General features: G+C 48.1%; 2 protein-coding genes across 6 annotated transcripts in view; one reads left to right on the top strand and one right to left on the bottom strand.

Annotated features, from left to right (window-relative positions):
* Window positions 1-22,390, bottom strand: part of PAN3 (poly(A) specific ribonuclease subunit PAN3) — a 233,257-nt gene that overhangs the window by 57,896 nt on the left and 152,971 nt on the right. The window lies entirely within an intron of this gene.
* FLT1 (fms related receptor tyrosine kinase 1) overlaps window positions 1-22,390 on the top strand; it is a 171,051-nt gene that overhangs the window by 128,312 nt on the left and 20,349 nt on the right. The window contains exons 16-22 of the mRNA XM_040621859.1: window positions 3,368-3,474; window positions 7,662-7,791; window positions 12,894-12,998; window positions 16,372-16,485; window positions 17,281-17,369; window positions 21,208-21,364; window positions 21,789-21,886. Of these exons, the coding sequence (XP_040477793.1) occupies window positions 3,368-3,474; window positions 7,662-7,791; window positions 12,894-12,998; window positions 16,372-16,485; window positions 17,281-17,369; window positions 21,208-21,364; window positions 21,789-21,886 (800 nt within the window). The remainder of the gene's footprint in view (window positions 1-3,367; window positions 3,475-7,661; window positions 7,792-12,893; window positions 12,999-16,371; window positions 16,486-17,280; window positions 17,370-21,207; window positions 21,365-21,788; window positions 21,887-22,390) is intronic.

Raw genomic sequence — 22,390 nt, 5'->3', positions numbered from 1 at the left:
GGAGATGTTTCTTAATGAGTTGATTCTTTAAATGTGTAAGTGCACACAAACACATTTGGTCCCACTGAAAGGAATTTTGCCTGAGTAAGGGCTGTGGAATTACTTTGGGGGTCAACTTCCTGCCCCGTGGAATGCAGTGGGAAAGTTCCCACGATGGGAGGGGGCCTCTCCCGGGGCATTCCAGGCAGGAGGCCTCTGCAGAGTTTAATGCACACAGTGCCATGTCTCAAGATGCTGTCGGCATCTCCAGCAGCCAAAGGCCACTATGGCCTGACCAGGTCCCAATCAGATTCCACAAAACTTACTTGCAGCATAAGCAGAGAAGAGTGTGTGTGTATGTGTGTGTGTGTGTGTGTGTGTATACAGCAGGGCAGCATGAGACCTTTCACATGGGAGAGGAACTTGAGCTTACAATATTCCCATCGAGAGGGTACACAGAGAAAAGCTTATCGTACTTCGAAACTACTTCGAGAAAGCTGTTCTCATTCTCATGAGGTTCAGGGAAGCAGCCACAAGCTCACAGAGCAGCAGATGAAGCCAGATGCATTCCCTCACTCACCCAGTCTGTTCAGGATGCCTGCTCAGGGCCAGGCGCTCTTCTAAACACCAGCGTCAGAACAGTGAGCAGGAGAACCACAGTCCTACGTTCTGCGGCTCCCCCCGGAATCTGAACCTATTCGCCTGGTCAGATGTGAATGCCAGCCTGTGAACTCTGGACCATACCTTTCATCTCCCACCACGTACCAGCATCTGGAACAGAGCCTGCAACACAGGCGGTGTTCCATGTGTTTGTTGGATTAATGCCCACGAACAGGAGTTTGACCCTGAACCCTTCGAAAGCTTCATGAAACTTTTTTTTTTTAAAGATTTTATTTATTTATTTGACAGAGATAGAGACAGCCAGCGAGAGAGGGAGCACAAGCAGGGGGAGTGGGAGAGGAAGAAGCAGGCTCATAGCGGAGGAGCCTGACGTGGGGCTCGATCCCGGAACACCGGGATCACGCCCTGAGCCAAAGGCAGGCACTTAACCGCTGTGCCACCCAGGCGCCCCGCTTCATGAAACTCTTTGGTGGCAAAGCCCGTCATAACTTATCCACTCTCTCACCTGGTCCAAGGAGCGGGGACATAAAGAGGAAGAGGATGTGGCCGCAGCCCCCGGCAGCTTATTTTCTGGTAGAGAAACAGCAAGGGCCAAAGCACGAGGTGCAGAAGGGCTGGTCGAGCTAAGAAACTGCAAGAATTTTGATGCGATTGGAGCCAGTGGGAGGGTGGTAGGAGATGAAGCTGAAGAGACAGGCAAGGTTGGGCACAAAGGATCCAAAGACTTGGGTTTTTATCCTGACGGCCGCGGGGGCAGAGGTGGACTGTGATGGCACTTAGACGGAGGCAAAGTTACGCTGGCTTAGAGAGGAGGAGAGCCCGGGGGGGGGGGGGGGGGGGAGTCGAGGCTGGTCAGGAAGCAAGTGCCATGGTCCAGGTGACAGCTGGTGGGGCCTCGAGGTAGGCAGTGAGAGCCAGGCAGGACAGGAGGTGACAATTTCCTGAGCCATGGAAGGAGACCGGGCGGGACTTTGTGTTGGCCTGGTTGGGGAGAAAATGTGCATTTCCCCTTTAGACAAAAAGATCCGCAGCAGCTGGGACCGTGGCCTGCAGGAAGCACGTGGAAAAGAGGGAAGAAGGAAGCGGCTCAGCTTTCTAGCTTGTGTGTTTGCTGTTCTTCAGAGAAACTTCCCTGGCTCCAACGGCTTGCGTGTGGCATGTAGTTTAAACCCTTCACCCAGGTGCTCCAACTCTCTGTGGTCGGGTCCTGGCCTGGCCTTATACTGCCTTGTGCGGCCCGTCATTTCCCAGCTCTGGGTCCGCACTCCTGCCGTCCCTTCTGCCCCTGTGCCCTCCCCCGCCTCATCTCCATAGGCCACCACCCATTTCAAATGTCGCCTCTTCCAAAAAGCATTAGATTCCCTCAACCCTCATTTCTTTGTATTTGCCTTATGTCTCGGTTAGATTGGGAGTGAGCCCCCTGAGTGTGACAACTTTCTTTGGCTCATCCTCCCATCTCCTCCAGACTGAATGTCACCTGCAGTAGGATTCAGTACCTCCTTGTTCCGCTGAAACCAGGAGCCCACAAGGTGTGGCACCTGGTCTAGGAAATGGGGGCACCGTTGCCGTCTATTTCATAGCATTGTTGTGAGTGCTTGGCACACAGGAAGTGCTCAATGCTACCAGTCACTCTTTCTTTTTTTTTTTTTAAGATGTTATTTATTTATTTGAGAGAGAGACAGAGACACAGCATGAGTAGAGGGGAGGAGGCAGAGGGAGAGGGAGAAGCAGACTCCCCGCGGAGCAGGGAGCCCAACGCAGGGCCAGATCCCAGGACCCCGGGATCATGACCTAAGCCGAAGGCAGTCGCTTAGCCAACTGAGCCACCCAGGTGCCCCCACATCATTATTTCTAAAGAGAGTAAGTTCCATTTGTTCTTCCCTAGCTTAATACAAAGCCTCTGTCTCCTTGTAATGAGGCTAAAGGATAAGGCACTACTTTAGAACTCTCCAGAAACTGTCCCCTGGAGTCTGTAAGTAGGGAACCACTGCTCTGGCCCACTGGGGCGTTCCTTTCCAAATCCCAAAGATCTTGCTCTCTGGGGGCTTCTCCTGAACACTTGGGGTCGTTTCTTTTTGGTGGTGGGGGAACTGCTCAGCTTTTGATCTCAGTGTGATTCCGGGAAATGAGGGGATTGGGAAGGACCCCCTTGGCATCCCAGCCCCTGCAGGCCAGCTGCTGCTGCTGCGAAGGTCAGAAATAGAGCCAGAAGTGGGGAGCAGGAGGTGGGCAGTCTGGCCCGGCTGTTCCAAAAGGAGCGAGCAGACGATTGTGACAGTCCTTGAGTTTTAGTTTTATTTTTAAAATCAAAGTAGAAGAATTTTGTGAGTCCCAAAGGAGCGCTTTTATGTCATTTTTACTATTTTTTTTTCTTTTTCTTTAGAATTTCCTCTAAAACCCATTAGGGAGATTTCACGTATTCCAGATTTAGCACTTTAATGGGCTTTTGTTCCTGCCTCAATTTTTTCCTTTTTCAAAATTTCTCCTCTGATTTTTTAATTAGCTATTTCTGGAATTACAGAGTTTGCTAGCTCAACCGCAGAATTTCTGGAAAGTCTTTTCATTTCTGCGTGAGTTTATGATAATAATAGCACGCGCCCTGCCTGACTCAGAAGGTAAGAGGAGACCTGTCCCAGACTGTTGTGCCAGCAGATTATGTTCGCCGTGATGAACCATTCAGCGGCACTAGACCCGTTTTCTAGAATCGCAAAGACTCTGAGTTGGATGGTGCCTTTTGAGGATCATCTGATGGGTTTTCTCTCCCCAGGAACCTCAGACAAGTCCAACCTGGAGCTCATCACTCTGACATGCACCTGTGTGGCTGCAACCCTCTTCTGGCTCCTGTTAACGCTCTTTATCCGAAAACTGAAAAGGGTAAGAACACTTCTGAGGAAGTTCTATGCTCCTCTTTACCTCATGTTCTAAAATGCTTGCCTCACGTCTAGAGCAGGCACTGAGCCCATGTTAGACTCTGGTCCCCTCCCCCTGGCTTCTGTCTCTGACCTGGGGACCACCAGAAATGAAGCATTACAACGCCTCTCAGCCATCAAGGGGAGGATTCAAACGAAAACCTAGAGCAACGAACAGAGGACTGTTTCCAAGAAACAGAAGGGATGTTTTTGATATAAAAATGTGTCGTAAAATCTTTAAATTCAGCCTAAGACCTGCAAAGTCTCTTATGCTCTGCCAAGAGCATAAAAAGGAAAAAGCAAAATAGAAACCCGCCTCTGACTGATGTCTCATAACGTTATGGGAGCGCACGCAGCACACGGCCGTTCCATGTCCTCTGAGCCGCACCGCACGGCGACATTCTTTGCTGTGAGGTTCAGGCCCGAATGCAGGACCTCCGATTTCTATCATTACACCTGCAGCACCACTTGCTTCTCCGCAGCTCAGGGGAGAAGAGCCCACATGCTCTCACCCATTCATTCATGTCTCCAACATTTACCGCGCACCTGCTCCATGCAGAGCGCCAGGCCTGGTGTCAGGCTCTCGGGTGACAGCAGAGAGGACACACGGAGAGTGCGATCTGGAGAGGAGCCTGGCTTTCACCAGTTACATAGCCAAATGTGAACCTGCCACTAGAGGCACCTAACTGAAAGTTGTCCTGTGAGGGAGGCAGGGAGCAGGGGGCCGAAAAGTGAGGGGAAAGTGCTTCAGGCAGAGGGAGAGCCTGTGTGAGGCCGGGGCAGGACAGGGACACCTTGGGAATGAGAGCCTGACAGAGGCCAATGTAGCTGCAGTGGAGGGAACAAGGTAGGAGGTGAGGAGGGAGAGGAGAGGCTGCAAAGGCTGGCCACACAGGGGCTTGCAGGCTGAGGTAAGAAATTTAGTCTGTGTTCTGGAAGGAAAAGGAAGCCCGGGGGCGTGGGGGCAGGGAGCGGTGTTATTAAGCAAAAGGAGGCAATCAGTGTAAGAGAGCAGTGTCTGGAAAGAGAATTTTGGCTGCTAAGAGAATGGACCAGAGGAGGCAAGCGTGCGTAGAGAGGAACCTACCAGAAGACTTTCTACTAGTCCAAGTGAGAAATGATGGTAGTTCTTAGTCTAAGCGATTAGAATTCAAGACATATTTAGCAGGTAAAATCAACAGGACTTGAAAAGTATCAAGGAGGCCTCCTCCATTTCTAGAGATTTCTTAACCCTTATGATCATGCCAGGTCTTATGCCGAGCTCTTCATGCAGTATCTCGATTAATCCTTCCAGAAACGCAAACAGGTAGATATATGATCATTCCCATTTTAAAGAGAAAGTAAGTGAGGTTCAGAGAGGTCAAATAACTTGTCCAAAGTCACAAAGCTAGTCAGAGTTGGAGCTGAGTGTTGAATCCAGGTTGTGCGATCTTAGGCTTAGTAACCAAAACCAACAAGGTGTCCTTTATAGCGTTGATAGGAGAGGCAAGGCTAAGCAGGCGCCCTCTGCGGTAATACGTAACATCAGGCGTCAGCTGTGTGGAGTGATTGGTTTTGAGGCATGACAGCGAAGGCCACTACTTTGGATGGACACAAAGGTCACACCACTGGCATTTTGAAAGGGGAGATGTAGCATGTAGGGAAGTAAGTCTAACAAAAGCAACGCTTGCCGAATATAGAAGGGTGGTCCAAAGGCTATGAAGGAGGGAAGGGGAGAAAAAACTTCAAAGAAAATGAAGTTTAGAGAAAGAGTTTGAAGGTTGTGTCAGGAAGGAAAGAAGCAGAAAAACGCAGCCAACCCTCCTCCTCCCCACTCCCCAGCGGAGGGAAGGAGCACACAGGAGCAGAGTAGGAATAAACCTGGAAAGGTGAATTGGGACTAAATTGGCCCTGGTATTTCTAAAAATCTGAAATCTTGATGTCAATAGGAAAGGATGAGAGCAAGAGATGATTCCCTCCAGAAGAGAATCCTTAGAGAATTTGAAAGGTGATTAATTGTAGGAGGCAAAGAGATACAGACCCTCAAAAACTAGTTCCATGTGGTTTCTGTAACCACAAGTGAATTCCTCCTTGATATGGACTGGATGTTATCCTTTTACCCCCACGCCGCATAGGCCAGTGTTAGAATTCGAGCTAACACTGATGGATGCTTACTGTGTCCCAGGCCCCATTCTAGCAGCTTGACATGGATCATTTCATGCAATATTCACCACAACCCTCGGAGATAGCAGCGTCATTATCATTATTTCGCAGATAAGGATGCCAGGTTTAGAAAGGTTAAGCAACTTGCCAAGGTTAGGTGCTGGTCCAGAGCTGATCTGTGACTCAGAGCCGGGCAGCCAGCCTCAAGGCCTGGGCTCCGAAGCACTTAGCTATGCAACTTCCATGCCAAACACCTAGTAGCTGCTCAGTGTTAATGTCAATGGAAAGAATAAATATTTGTCAACTAAGATTCTACTATCTAACTCTCCTCGAGCCCTTACTTGAGGTTTGTCTGGTGTTTCCTCTCATCTGCCTTATTGAGATAAACCATGAAATTCCCTGGGGAGATGGTCTTTCATTGCCTGATCCCCCGTCTCTCTCAACACCTCCACCAGCCTCCCCACGGGTGCTCCCAACACGGACAGTTTCCTTGGTAGGCTTCAGCTAGACTGTGCGCCTTGAAGATTGGAGGTGGTTTCTCATGGCCTTGGCTGTATTGGACATTGACAAATATAGTCCTAGCACCTATTCTGGTGGCTTCTCCAGTGCACACCCAGCACCCTGGGAGAGGAATCTGTATGCCTTCCTAGTCTTCTAGACTCGCGCGAGTGTCTGACGGGCTGGCTCTCACATATTAGCACCAGTGGCAAATGCAGCTGGTGACAAATGTGTTCCGTATCTTTCTCTGGTTTCCACTCGCCCTGGAGGCCAAGCAGATCTTTCTCCTTTGAGCTATTTGTCACACATTTTAGTGATAATTTCTGTGAGAAGGAGACCGATTGCAAGTGATGGATGAGGTGAGCTGTGACAGCCCAGAACAGGGTGAGTAAGAGCTGAAGAATGCGGGTGAGCGTGAAATGGTGTGTGTGGAGAGGGCGACTTCTTTCCTGAACTCTGGTCCTGCCTAGGGAAGGGCAACATGAGAGGGTTCCAAAACTCACTGAAATGAAGTCGATGGAACTTCTGGGCAAGACTTTACCAAAACCCACCTTATACGGGTAAGCAGCCTTCCTTTCTGACCTGCCCAGAGAAATGCCATCCTCACGTCTACACTCAAGTAACAGGCAATACACCCGCTGATAAGAGTCTAAGGCACTAAATGTAAATCCAGTTATCTACGCTCTGAAAGAAAGGGTCTGTTCTGGGCTTGCTGTAGTTTCCAAGATACAAGAAGCAGCTGAAGGCAAACGCCGGCCTTACCTGACAACCCTACTAACGGCCAAGGGAGCAGGGCATGACTGTGGTTCAGTCCCATGCCCTGCGGACGCCTCGGCCTTTGAAATAATCAACTTCCACTCCTTATTAAAGGGAAATATTCTGTTCTTACCAACGGACCCCATAGTGTTTCCAGGTAGCTGCAGCAACCACAGGGTCAGGCCTTCTGAGTATATTTAAATAGTTCGCATGAAATATGCCTCTCAACTGTCCCAGGGCTCCTGGGTTCACTTCGCCACCTCTGGCCTTTCTTGCAAATGCGGAAAAGCCACAGTCTCACTTCTTGCGGAGAAGCCACAGTCGCACTTCTCACTGTTGGCCTGGCTTGTGATGTCTATCCCTGCTTGCACAGAATGGCCATGGAAAGTTATTTTCAGGCAATCATTTGGAATGATTTGATAGAAACGCTTTGCATGTTTTGGAGAAGGACTATCATCTGATCATGGTCTAAGAACAAGCAACAAGGTCATCGGAGCATCTGGGTGCATATTATCTGCCACAATATGGCGGAGCCAGCCTACGGAAATGCGTCGTGAGAAGAGTAAGGGGCTGTTTAACGGGAAGTGTGATGTACATTGGACTAGGCAGAGGGGTACTTTCTGTACCCAGCCGCACGGTTTCAACCAAATGAACCGATACAGCAGCTGATGCTGCCGGGTATGGTTTTAAATTAGATATCCAGGGTTTTTTAAGTTCTTTCCTTATTGGTGACTTTGAGATCTCTTTCTTTTTCAGTCTTCTGAAATAAAGACTGACTACCTATCAATTATAATGGACCCAGACGAAGTTCCTCTGGACGAGCAGTGCGAACGTCTCCCTTATGATGCCAGCAAGTGGGAGTTTGCCCGGGAGAGACTTAAACTGGGTAATGTATTTGTTCAACAGATCCCTAAACCCACACTGAGCGCCTACTACATACAAACCGCTGTGCTCTGAGGGCTGCGAGAGTCAGCTAGATGCGGGATTCTCCCCTCCAGCTGCTTGCACACTAGCAAGGGGGATGGGCACAGAGGTAAAGAATTCGAACAGAATGCTGGGATGGCAGGAAAAGGGGACAGGGCGGGGAGGGGAACAGCTGGGGGGCTCAGCTGGTTAAGCATCTGCCTTCGGCTCAGGTCATGATCGCAGGGTCCTGGGATCGAGTTCTGCATCAGGCTCCCTGCTCAGCAGGAAGCCTGCTTCTCCCTCTCCCTCTGCCTTCCGCTCCCCCTGCTTGTACTCTCTCTCTCTCTGACAAATAAATAAATAAAATCTTAAAAAAAAAAAAAGGGACGGGGGCACCTGCTTGTTCTCTCAACAGTTTCTAAGCACCTTCTCTGAGCAGCAGGCACCCATCTAAGCCGTGGGGATACAAAGGTGAAGGTGACAGCCGCCAAAGGAGATAAGTGAAGGGCAGGGATCAGTCCCACCACCAGGCTTACAAGTACAGGCACTCCTGAACAAGGACATTTTTGAGGACTTAGAAATTTGTGACCTAGAACACAAGTCAAGATGGCAAGAAACAGTACAGCCAAACATGTGGTAAGAGCGTCAGTGCCCCTTCAAGGCTGTGGATCAAAAAAGCCCTCGGCACAAATCCACAGATTACATATGCTGAATTTCCGTGGGTGTTCGAAACGTCCAGACAGAGAAGAAAGTCCCAGGGGTCATTTAAGTTTCATTTTCGAAGAGAGAGGACTGTTGTTCCCCGGGTACTGCAGATGCCGTAAACATCAGGCGAACCAGGCGAATGTGCTTTCCCCCAGCTCAGACATCACGATGCAAATTAATCTCCAGCATGGGGTAGTACGAAACAAAAGGAGCCTCAATGACTCTTGCCCAAAATATTTGGACTGTGGCTTCTGAAGTTTCTACTCACTCCTGCGTATGCCAGAATCATGAATAGTTGGAACTAGCAACAGAGAGATCATGGATCCAGTGTGCCTGGATCTTGTCACTCTCGGCAAAAGAGCCTGTCGTTCCAAATTCAACAGCATTGCTTCCCCTCCCCCAATAGGCAGACGATATGGGAGTGGGGGTCTGGGGGGACAGAGGAGGAGAAAGCGTTCTTCTTGTTGTTCTCTTGGGCCTTGAAATGACTCTGCTTATGTTCTTTCTTACATGAGAAAGAATACTTGGCCCCAAGAGTATGTTCTATTTGGCTTTGGGGAAGAAAATTGGAAATCGGTAAAAAGCTGGAGAGACAGGCAAAAGCCAGCAATGGCTGCTGACGGGGGGAAAAAATCAACTAAATTTAGAGTCATTCAGGGCAGGTGGTACACTAGATGAGTTCCTTCTGCAAGTCTAAATTATATGGCAGCTAGCCCAGCCCCTCAGTGACCTTGGCAGGGAACTGGGATAATTTTCCCACAACCATAAGCCATTCTCAGGCCACATTGCTTTCCAGAGTTATTAGTCACAATCAAACATGCCTCTTCCCGTAGAGGACATATGAGCTTTTCGTCCCGTCTCTTCACTCCTTCACCTAGTATCCCTGTGATCTGTATCACATTGAGGGACACTGCTAATCCTTCCACCAGATTTCCCCTGGGGCCTCTGTGGGTTTAATCATCGCATTTCAGGAGGTTCTCCTTGTGGAAGATCTCTCCTACGGTCCTTTCCCTTCCTGGGGTTGCCAGATGTTATGATTCGGCTCATGTGCATGTGAGTGTCTTTGATGGGTGAGAGAAAGGGTGTTAAGTCAGCTCGCTCGGTCTTTCAGTGCAGAGCACGGCTGCGAGGGCCAGAGGAATGCTACTACTCCTAGCATGGGAGCAGAAAGGCCCAAGATTTGGGGGGTTTTAAGCCAAATAAATGACAGAAAGTAATCTGAAGTAATGTCTGGCAAGTGCAAGTAACCAAGATTATGTCTGGATGGATGGAGAGAAAAAGCTGGTTTGATGGGCAGAGTTACAATGCGGCTATAAACACATGGAAGAACACATCGTGTAGGGAAATACACACATTACATCTGATCTCAGCTTTCTGTGCTCTGTCGGTTGCTACCAGCAGCCCTGTTGAGAGACGTCGGAATTCATAGTACCTGATAGATAGATAGATACAGTAGGAGTCTGGGTCAAAAGTGTTGCTCCCATTGAAATTCCTGAAATCCACTAAGAAAAGGAATCTGTTTGGTTAGTGCTTCCTCACTAAGCCTAAGGGAGAAGTCAGCTCTTATAAATGTATCACAGAAGCTGGGATAACGTCGGACAACGCAGCTTTCTATTGCAAAATAAAGTCAGAATTACCTAATCTAGGAAACACCATGGGGAACGTGGAAATTGCAGGTGGACGGCGCCGGGGCTGGTGTTGCCTCACAGAAGACCAGCTCTGCACGTCAGTGCTGCCGGGCATCCTCCCCGGAGTGTCCCAGGGACCCCGGCCAGTTGAGGACATTCTTAAAGGAGATTCCAATAGCCTTTCATTGTGTGGCAATGACCTAGCACTTTTACGAGCCGGTTAGTGGCATGTAGGTAACACCAAGGAGGATTTTAAGGGAAAAGAAGGATCAGGCAAGGTCAAGCCCAGGGTCATCGGGCTCCCCTGAAACAGGAACAGTGGGTCTGCCAAGGGATTCCAATGCATCAGATGATTAAAGAGCCCATAATAGCTTCATGCTGTTTTATGAGGCAGCAGTCAGCTTCCAAGAGAATAGATGAAAAGGCCGAGGGAAGCCAAGTGAGAACAAGCTTATTCTCACTGACAGAAGCAAAATCCCCAAACACTAGTTAAAATCAAGTGCGTTGTGCCTGTGAAGAAGGGAAGGCGTGGGGGCTGAGGCTGTGGAAGGGAAAAGGATTCTGCCTGCCCCCACACAAAGCCAGAGTCTCCATGGTATGCGGAGAGGTGTCCTAAGATAGAGATTACCGGGATATTTGTCAGGCTCAGGACACTTTTCCTATCAGGCACTGTGGAAGGAAAACGTTCTTTTGCCGTAAAAAAGCCAGGAATGAGCATCCAACCAAAACACACCGATCTTTCCAAGTCTGGAGGAGGAAGCTGCCGGTGCTCTTTCTATGCATGATTTCCACATCCGTTACCTGCAGGGTCTGCCCCGGGCACTTTTATTTAAACCTAGAGTCCCCATTCTGGTCTATTTCATGGACAATTTTCTCTGAAGAGAGAAGCGGCGCCCATACCCCTGTCCATGGTGCCCGCTCTGGGAGGAATGATCTTCACCGGTCACTACCCGTACATTTGAGAAAAAGCATGTAATTTCACCAACGTTCCCTCCTAATGAAGAGGGAGTCCCCAGGAGACAGATGGAAAGAGACAGCTACAAAGAGCCTCTTAGGATCACATCGGTGATCGAATCTTTCCTGTGTCCTGACTGGATGCCTGGGATGGTTGGTAGTGAGGGGACGATACTCAGCAGAGCCGGGGTGACGTCATCTTTGTTACTGAGTCATTGCGCATAAAAGTATAAAGTTGTAATATGATAAGGAAGCAGGAAAGCTTCATTATAAGCTTTGCAAGAATCTTAAAAACAAACAAACAGAAACCTATGTCTTTGGGGGGAAGGGATTGGAGTATAAGGAAGGAAGGAATGTCGGTTGGTTAACTCATTGAGGGCCCCTTATCAGAACAGTCCGAGAAGGAAAGAGGACTAGGCTGAGAGAGGAGGGGTCATGTCACATTAACACTCTAACTACCAGGATTGCTTCTGACCAGAGGCATTGTGTTGGCTCCTTTTCCCCCCAGAAGAACCAAGCAAGAGTGACTTCTTTGGCTCACTCTGCCTTTTGCCACGTCATGCTTGAGCTGTACTGTTTCTCTCGGTTCTGTTTGGCTACCTGTGTCCCGATGGCACAAAAGAAAGTGCCCTGATAGAAAAAGTAGCTGAGGTAATCAGGGGGCTGCCCTCTTCACAGAGCATCACCCTCACGGTCTCCAACCCAGGGGTTCCTCTAGGTGCCCATAACCGTACGGGACTTGCTGCGAGCTTTTCACAAGTTCCCAAATGCACTTCCTTCTTCACTAATGCACAGGGCGGCCTTCTACGCACCAGGCCCTGAGCTCGCTTCTGGGAAGGTTCAGACGTGGTTATCGGCCCTCTGAGTCAAGTGGTCTCATGCAAGGGTGAGGAAAGAAACATGTTAACCATGGTCAAAGCAGAACATGACAGGTGCCATGAAAGAAACCTGACTTTATTATTGCGTCTGGCAACCATTTCTGTGTGGCTTAAACAAATTGCTACCTGTGGTTGCTAGGCTTATGTGCTGAGCCCTGTGGATGTGGACATGATATAAGGGCATGTTAGGCTAGCTGGGAGTATTTAGTCTGGCAAGAAAGGCTGAGAAGTGATTTAGTGATTTTTATGTAGCTATGGGGAATTATTAGAACAGATAGCAGTCACTGTCACTCTGTTTCTTCCTTTCCATTGAAAACAGATCAGAAGAGGGATGCTTCGGTGGCTCAGCTGGTGAAGTGTCTGCCTTCCCAGGGTCCTGAGATCGAGCCCCGCATCGGGCTCCCTGCTCAGCAGGCAGTCTGCTTCTCCTTCTCTCCCTGCCCTTCCCCACTCTGGTGCATATTCTCTCTCTCTCTCTCTCAAATAAATCTATAAAATCTTAAAAAGACAAAAAAAGAAAACAGATCAGAAGAAAGAGATCAGAAGAGGCAAGAAGAGTGGCTTAGGTTGAACAAAGGGAAATCTTGGTAGTGATGGTGTTAAACAACGGAAGAGACTCCCCAAGAGGGTTTGGTGAAGAGGAAACTGGTCGCCCACCCACACCAAATGCCTTCCAGGGGCCTAGCCCAGCTGCAAGGAACAAAGGCACTCCAGAAGCCCAATGAAGAAGTGGAAGGAAGATACCCCAGAAACATGTCCCTTACTTTGACTGTTTGGGGCTCAGTTTACTGGAGATTCCACTCAAAGTCTACATGGCTCACATACGCACATAGGTTACAAGGCACTTTCTTCCTGAAAAAGACTTAACCTCACCCTGCTGGCCTGGCAAACAAACCAATGTCTTCTTTTCATTGCAGGCAAGTCACTCGGAAGAGGGGCTTTTGGAAAAGTGGTTCAAGCTTCTGCATTTGGCATTAAGAAATCACCCACATGCCGGACCGTGGCTGTTAAAATGCTGAAAGGTATGGATGCCATAATTTGGCTTTTAGCGGACTGGTTGCATTCCCAAAACACTGGTACAAGTTAGATACGGCCTAGGAACAGATGCAAGCTATTCCTACTGCTAGAAGCACCCTTGGCCTCAGGAGTTTTAGATCAGGCCAGTGAGAGCTCAGAATAAACGTTGTAAATGAAACAACCAGCACTGTCCATGGGAAAATGATTCCTGTCACCTCAAAGATCTTTCTCCTCTCCCATCGTGGGCTCTAAAGTACCAGGGCCTTAAGCTCACTGTAACTACAGGCTCAAAGTTTTGGAGTGATCCATTATGACCTTATAATGGGAAGTTCTCTGTGCGTCGTAAATCCCAAAATCTTAACTGGGACTTGACCTAGCTATAAAGTCAAACTATGAAAAGCTGCAATAATTGAGATCATCAGATGTTTAAACTATTTTATACTGTCAAGTCCCACCCACAAAACATTTCCTCTTTAGAAATTAAAAATATATATATATTTTAGATATATATTTTATATTTATAAAATACTTTATATATTTATAGATATATACATATATCTAGTGTTGAAAGATACTACCATTCTGTGGAGCATTATTTGGGAGGTGAAGTCACATGACAAAGTGATTGATGACCACGAGACAGATGAAAATGAAAATAGGTGAAAACTGCATAAATCAGATATCTCAAAGACGCGTATGCCTTTTAAAGTATGGAAAATACTTCATTTCTTCATTCGTGATGGAATTTTCATGTCATTTTGACTCATTTTAAGATTCCAAAACCAAAAAGCCCTGGAAACTCCAAGGACAGTTTTTTCTAGCTTTGCCAGCTCTCCAAGATATGACCGGGGATCCTGAGGCCGGGAGGCTATGCACCCAGCCAAGCAGATCCCTGGGAAAGGCTCCAGGAGAAAGGACACTTCGAGTAGGGAGACTTCAGAGCATGCATGTCAGCATCACAAGAGCCCCATGAAATGATATTTTCTACCCCAGAAGGCTGTCCTTGTCAGGCAAAGGCTCTGATAAAGCTCTCCAAGGAACCTGACCGTCCCACCGAGAAGTAGCCAGGGAAGGAGTCTTAGACCCACAAATCAGGACTTCCACTCAAAATGGACTGCCCAGATGATGGCAGGCCTTCCTGTGAGAGTCCCTGCCTTCCAGCACCCTGTCCCGCACCCTGTGCCCCAGATGCTGAAGAGAAGAGGCGGCAACATGGCCTCTGTGTGAGAAAGCACCAGACCAAGTGCCTTCATGTGTCAGGTTGAACTGCATGAAATTGCCATTTCTCTCTCTTTTTTTTTTTCTTTCTTCTGCCTTGTGAAGTAGTTATTTTCCCAGATGGCAGATGAGGAAACAGGGCCCAGAGAGGTTAAATCACCTCTGAAAGGCCCCACAGCTCACCAGTGCAAAAGTCAGGGTTTGAGTGCAGCGCTTTCCCGCCTCCCCCCACCGCCACCACCACTACGGTGCCACACAAGACAGGCTGCCGAGACCTGGCCTCCAGGAAACGGCCTGTTGCTCCAAAATCCTAACGTGATCCTGGCCCGAGCTATGGAGACAACCTAATACCCAACCTTGAACAAAGTTGAAACTCCTTCTGGAAGCATCTGCTTCCTCAGCTGGTCCCATTTCCCTGCTTCCTACGATACACCATCTCCCGGAGAGGTGGGCCTGCGGCCCATGCCGGCCTACTGCGGATCCAAGATAACACCTGCCTGGAAACGGAGCAATCCGAGCAAGAGAGCCTGGCTTTTTTCCTCTGTGCCAAAGGGGCATAGAAGCATAAAGGGACTGAGGAGTTTGAGGGGGCGATGCTGACTTGAAAATTTTTAATACAGAAATAGCGTGTGCGGTATCTTTATAAATGCTTCTCTTTTTAAAGCCATGAGCCTTGATTTTTAAAAGATTGCCAAATCACCCACTATATAAAATTCGTAAAAACCATCTTCATTCAGCTTTCTTGCTTGAATTGGTTGGCCATCTGTTTCTAAGAGAAATTGAAAAGACAGAATGTCAGACACAGGCCATGAGTCAGAAGCTCTTTCAAAGTGCCCTTGAGCAGAACCTTTAACCTTTTTGGGCCTCCTGCCCATGTCTGAGATGAGGAGAGTATTCATGGTGTTTATTTTTCTAACAAATATTTGTTGAGCATCTACTGTGAGCCAATCTCAACCCCGTTGGAAAGCTTCTAGAGTTTATCTGGTTATTACTTGAAAAATAATTTAAAAATGATTTGTGCTTATGAAATAGCTCGCACGTGCTGTGGCCATTTCCCAGCCTGCTCTACAGAAACACTTGCATATGTGTGCAAAGACCACACATTGGCTCTCCACTACAGCATTATTCGTGATGGCAACACACACACACACACACACACACACACACACACACTGGAGACAGTTCAAATGTCAAGAATGCTATTAATCAACTAACAAGAATGGAAAAAGTCTCTGACATATGAAAAAAAAGCAAATTCAAAAAAATAGAGAGGATTCCATCTATGCAAACAAAACAAGAAGGTCTTTAAGTGGGTATATATGTTTATAAATACATAGAAGAAAGTCTAGGGAGGTAAGTGGTTGGAGTGGCTTTCACTTTTTACTCTGTATACATCGTATTGTTGGAATATTTTACAACAAGATTATAGGACTTTATTTCTTAAATTTTGTAAATGCCTTATAAATTAACCAATAAGAAAGACGCTTCCCCTCCCCACCACCACCAAAAAAAGAAAGAGAGGAAACAAACAGAACTAACTTAATTTAGGCTTTGGACTCTGCTAAATCTTAGAGTGATGTTGTTTATCTCTGCGAATGGAGTTGAAGTCAGATGCTTATGGACCCTTACAGCTCGAGATAACCCTGCAGACCCCAGGGAGGAAAAGGTTATAGGGAGAAAACAACACAGTGCAAAGATGTTTACAGACGTGGCCATTCCACTCTTGCAGACCCCTGGTGCTCCTTCTTTGTAACTCTTCAAAGAGGGGAAAGTGAGAAAAAGAGGGGAGGTGTGGGCACATCCCCTGTCTGGAAGGTTCTTGCTGCGCCTGGTTCTGCCGAGCGGAAGCCTTTGGAAGGCGCCTTCACGAGGTGCCCAGCTCTGAGTCAGCGCATTGCTAAGCAGACCAGGTCCACCAAGAGGAAATGCCCAGTGACTAACCCCACTACTGCTTCTGGGCCTTACTGTAATCAAAAGGATGTTGGCTCAGGAGGGAGGGAGTAATGAAAACAGTCTGGAGACGGGGCCTTTCTGCAGAATGTGGGGAAGTCAATGAAGCAACCGGCTGAGCATTGGCAAACATGGAGGGCAGGAATGCCGCCTCCAGCGGAAAGAGCCCCATTGTCCTGTCGCCCTGACTCTTCCTTGTTTCTCACACAGAGGGGGCCACAGCCAGCGAGTACAAAGCTCTGATGACTGAGCTCAAGATCTTGACCCACATTGGCCACCATCTGAATGTAGTCAACCTGCTGGGAGCCTGTACCAAGCAAGGAGGTAAACGAGAAGGAGGGCCTGCTCCCTCTCCCTGTTCATATGCCGAGAGCAGAGTTGGACATAGCGCTCCTTCTCCCCATTCCTCCTCCTCACCTCCTGAAAAAAAGGCCTCTCAGTAGGTCCAGAGGAAACAATTTGTCCATTTATGGAAAGGCGCTCCATCCTAGAAATGCCTTCCCTGTACAGTTAATTGAGATGTTCTAAAGAGAAGGATTCCCTTTGAGACCTCTTTCCATGAGCTCTGGGTCAAGTGGAGAGCATTTTTCCCTCAGGATGGCTTGGAAGGAGTGTGGCCAGAGCTAAGGTAATGGATAGAAGGGCGAGCCTTCCTCGAAGCGTCCCATAAAGGAAGGAGTCACTTCTGGTGTGATCCTAGGAGGAGGGGATGTGAGGCACAACCAGAAGGGCCCTTCCCTTCAGACAGGTTTTCCCCGCTGGGGCAAGTGGCCGGGGCAGGGCTGCGGTTATGACTCAGGGCTCCAGCATGTCCCTGAAGACCTGTCTGTCTTCCCCTGTGGCAAGGTTAGCACTTGGGTATAGATGTGTGATCGCTGCTTAAGCCAGAAAGAATGGGGCAAAAGACCTGTGCGCATCAATGTTTTCCAAGGTCATCAAAAGTAGTAGAGATGAAGGGTAGTTGGGAAGACCTACCTCCTGTTCGAGTAGCAGTGGGTACAGAAATCAGCTAAGGGCTAGGAGGCCCCAAGCAGAGTCCTAGAGACCCAGCCGTAGGCTGCCTGCTTCTCCATTACCCTTGCGAATTGACAAGTGATAAACCATCTGTTCTGCGTACAGGGCCCCTGATGGTGATCGTCGAATATTGCAAATACGGAAATCTGTCCAACTACCTCAAGAGCAAACGGGACTTATTCTTTCTCAACAAGGTAAGGAACTTTGGGGGGGAGGTTTAGGCTATAGCAGCATAAAGCAAGAGAAACCTGTACTTTTTCTTCTATTAATGACCAATCTTAAAACCCAGTCTCTGCTTTGTCCTTCCATGGCACTACATCACACTTTTTGTGGGCAGTGCAGAGACTATGTAATCCCAGTATACGCAGCAGCAATTAGAGGTTAAAATTTACGAGCCATCTGTGTACCGACCTATGCAAGCATCTTGATCATTTTCTTTCTTTCTCTCTTTCCATAATGTACACAGATACCCACACAAATCACTTAGTTACTTGTTTCTTTAAAGAAGATGATAACAAGTATAATTGTCTACATTTACTAGAGAAATTAAGGACTCAATCAACTGAGTGACTTTGCAGCGAACACGAAGCCAGTGACGGGGCCAGAGAAATTATTTTCTCCTCTTGCTATGCCCTTTACTCCACCTTCCCCAGACCCTCACCACCCATGTCAGCCCTGCGCACACACAGAACCGGCCTTACCCACTAAAATAAAGCCACATAACAAAAGGAACATGTAGGTTTAAGTCCTGAAGGCAGAGATCACTGAATGGAGAGGGTTTAATAAAACTTTGCCAGTGTGACCCATCCCACCAGTGTTGTGTCCTCTGGGCTGGAGCTGCTTGGGGCGCAATGACTCGACGTTATTACCTGACAATCAGCAGTGCTGGTTGTGAGTCTATGCAGTGTGGTGATTCAACACACAGACTCCAGAATCAGACGTCCTGGGTTTAAATCCTGTCTCTGTCACTCAAAATCTGGGCCCTTGCCCAAGTTACTCAATGTCTTGGTCTCAGTTCCCTCCTTTACTAAATGGAGGTAATAACAGAACCGAACTCATGGCGTTGTTGAGGGAATCACATTTTTCACTGAGTTAAGCACTCCAGAAACAGTAACTATTGTCATTATTGACCCACCGCGAGGGGAAGATTGGTAGAGTCCAACCTAATGCCACTGATCTATACAACCTGTGTGATGGGTAAAGTGCCACACATCCAAGAATCACAGCCATCTCTCACATGGACAAGAGTATTCATGGGACATACAAATAAAAACCACTGGACAGCTGGCCAATTCTCTCATCCCTCCAACTTTGACCCAACCAAAGACACAGGTGGTCTACCAGACTTGGAAACATGAATATTGTTCTCCAATTTTAAAGCATGCCCTCCAATAGTTAGAATCTTAAAGCTGAAGGGGCACCTGACTGGCTAGTCGGTAGGGCATGCAACTCTTTATCTTGGGGTCCTGAGTTCAAGCCCCATGTTGGGGGTAGAGATTACTTAAAAAAAAAATCTTGAATCTGGAAACGACCTTTGTGATCAGCTAGTTCGCTCTCTCACATTACAGATGTGCCCAGAAAAGTCAAGTGATTGGCTTAAGGACACTCATGTACCCAGAGGTGAAGTCTGGGAGAAAAAAGCCCCGCTCTCTTGACAACCCTTGCGAAGGTTTTCGGTGCATTACATTGGATAAGGAAGGCAGGGTGGGGGCGGGAGGGGGGGAAACACCATAAGAAAAAGGGGAAAGTGGTGGTCCGGGATGGGAGCAGTGCAAAGTCCCTTCAGTCCTGAAGTCCTGGACTGGCTTCAAGAAGAACTAAGGCGGCAGCATACCCCAGGGACTGGGGCAGGATGGAACGTTTGGGTTCGTGCGTCCTTTGTTTAGAAGGTTCTGCTTCCTCCTCTGGCTATATTTAATGATTCGCCTCCCTGTTGGTGAAGCTCAGTGTTTTCATGGAAAACACATGGCTGTCTTTCATATTTGGAACCTAAAGGAATATAAAGAGAAAGTGAGGGGCGCCTGGGTGGCGCAGTCGTTGGGCGTCTGCCTTCAGCTCAGGGCGTGATCCCGGCGTTGTGGGATCGAGCCCCACATCAGGCTCCTCCGCTATGAACCTGTTTCTTCCTCTCCCACTCCCCCTGCTTGTGTTCCCTCTCTCTCTGGCTGTCTCTCTCTCTGTCAAATAAATAAATAAAATCTTTAATAAATAAATAAATAAATAAATAAATAAATAAATAAATAAATAGAAAGTGAAGGAAAAATCGAAAGGCTAAATAGAAATGGAATATTTTGTTTCCCAAAGACATGCAGCAGGATCACTCAATACTATTTGTAATAAATTAGCTGCCTTCTGCTAGAGTCCAGAAAGTTCCATACATCCACCTTTATTTAACATTGGTGGTTACCAAGAAGCAAAGCTGACAATAGCATTGATGGGGAGTCAAGGAGGGGGTGAGGGAGCCTGAATTATGGCCCCTGCAGACGTGTCCAAGGCTGTGACCACTGGGAGGATGAGGAAGAAGGCACCCCGGAGAGCAGAGAGCATGGGCTGTCTTGGGCTGAACCGTGAGCAGACCCATCGAGCACTTTCCTCCCCACACCCTTGCCATTGCCTTTTCCCTGCTGCCTTGTATCCTAAGGGGGGGGGGGGCTTGTGAAAAATCCATTTGTAGTCCCCAACTGAACAGAACCAACTCTACCTGCCTCTGGGAGACGCAGAAACAAAGAATTATAGTTTACCTCTTCTCAGGTAGGTCACCTGGGGTGGCAGTGGGGGTCTACGCTGAGGCCGCCTGCCCCCCGTACCCCCCTACAGGGCTCCTGCGAGCCCCCCCAACCCTGAGTCTGGCTGTCCCTCCTGTGGCTCCCTCCTCTGTCCTCTGCTTACTCCCACGACGCCCTCTAGTGGGGGGATCTCTCCTTTGTGACATTTCTAGGAAAAGCCAAGCCTGTGGAGCCTGGCTGGTCCCAGCACTGCCAAGCCGTGCAAGTGCATCAAGGAGCACCGCTGAGCTCCAGCCCCTCACAGCTGCTCCTCAGTACTGCCAGCTAGCATGACGGAGCCGAGGTCCACGCTCCGCCACTACACAGTCACGAAGCCACTGGGCGCGTCAAATTTGTAGTGTCACAGTTATTAAGTGAATTACCAAAGATGATAAAAACCTTTTCCGGTTCCACATGCACATCCAGAACCAACACCTCCTTTCCTAGGAGTCCAAACATAACAAGATGGAACTTTTCCAGTGAGGGAAATGAAACCCCAAAAAGGAGGTAATTTGCCCAATATCACATAGTTAATGAAAGAGCCAGATGACACACCAGAGCTTGGATGCCCAGTCCAGGATGAAAGGCCGTTTCTGCCCTTATTAGGATCAAACTGGATCTTTGTTTTGAATGGAGGGGAGACAAAGAAATGTTCAAGTTCTCTCCTTCCCCAAAGAAACCAGAGAAATCGATAAGTATAGCCTTCTCTCATTACTCACAGGGATTATGCCAAGTGAAGCCCCAAGTCCACTAGGGATTTGTTTCTGTTATTCAGATGGTGTTTCACAAGATGGCGGGTGGTATGGAAAAAGTGGTTAAGGGCATGGACTGGAGTTGGCCAAACCTGGGTTCAAGCGTTGCCGTTTACTATTTGCATGTGACTTTTATTACTCTCCTCCTCCGAACCTATTTCTTCCTGTATCAGCAAGAACTACTTTAAAAAACTTACTAAGACTAAATGAGAAAATGCACCTAAGAGTCTTAGTATCCTGGCTGACACCAAACAAGCAGTCAGTGAATACCAGCGACTGTTAATATTTCTTTATCCTGCCTAAGATGCCCTCTCGAAACCCACTCGAAAGCCAAAGCCGAACAGAACCCCAGGAAGAGCCAGGCACCTGAGCGCTGTAGGGCCCTCGCCACCGATTTAACCCCTGCTTTGTGCAAGGACACTCTCCCAACTCAGGCGCCTGCCCGCTCGAGGGATTCGATTCCTCACTGCTGTTCTGAAACACTCTTTCCTGTGTCCTTCTCGGTCTGTTCAAAGGATGCAGCATTACACGTGGAGCCTAAGAAAGAAAAAATGGAGCCAGACCTGGAGCAAGACAAGAAACAAAGACTAGATAGTGTCACCAGCAGCGAGAGCTTCGCAAGCTCCGGGTTTCAGGAAGATAAAAGTCTGAGCGATGTTGAGGAAGAGGAGGGTAGGTATTAATTCCTTCCTGTCCTACAGTCTGAGATATTTTTACAACATACTGTGCATCTCTGACATTTTTTTCTTATTTATCACCCTAATAAACATCCGTGGGAGACTTGAAGGGTAATGTCCTGAGGAGATAAGATTTGAATTAAGATTATTTACAGAGTTACTAATTTTGACAGGGAACTGTGCAATTGTCTCCCCTCAGGGCTTTTTGTCCAAAAAGATCATCCCCCACCCCCTGCTTGGGTAGAATGGGCTGCAGGCCTGGAAAAATCTCTGATATTCATGTTGAAACTCCAGTGCTCTTGAAAATGAACTCTGATCTACTTGTTGGTTTTATGTTTTGCTAACATTGTTCCAATAAACTGGGATTTGGGGGGATAACAAGAGCCATTACAAACAGTTACGGTTTTAATGCTTTCCAGATTCTGATGATTTCTACAAGCAGCCCATCACTATGGAAGATCTGATTTCTTACAGTTTTCAAGTGGCCAGAGGCATGGAGTTTTTGTCTTCCAGAAAGGTCAGCCTTGCCTTTTACTGCTTTCCTTCTTTGCCAGGCCCGGACATGTGGACGTTATATGGACACACTCACCTTTGCTCTAAATCCACTCTTCCTAGTGTTTGCTTATACTTACGTAGAGTAAACACCACACCGAGTGCCTTAATTTTTCCTGATAGGACAGAGGAGCCTCGGATACCAGTGAGTAGGAACTGGATTCTAGGGGAAAACCTCGCCAGGCTTCAGACTAGACAAACCTGGCGACCATTCTCGACATTGCCCCCTGGCATATTTTCAAAGCTGGCCAGAATCTCCGAATACACAACCTCCCCGGAGAGCTTCTGTTCATTCATCCATGGGGAGTGCTCCTCGACACTGCAGCCGATAGTGATCTGACCTAGGCAGCTCAGGGTTAAAGGCTGGGAGTGAGGGCAGTGGGGTTTTGCTTACTGGGAGACATCCACGGCCAACTTGGTTTACCAGGATGCTGTCGGGCCAAACAGTGGCAAAGCGGACTGGGGCATT

The sequence above is a fragment of the Ursus maritimus genome, unplaced genomic scaffold (assembly GCF_017311325.1).
Source record: "Ursus maritimus isolate PB19 unplaced genomic scaffold, ASM1731132v1 scaffold_10, whole genome shotgun sequence".
Classification (NCBI taxonomy): Eukaryota; Metazoa; Chordata; class Mammalia; order Carnivora; family Ursidae; genus Ursus; species Ursus maritimus.
This window is presented reverse-complemented; position numbering and strand designations above follow the sequence as displayed.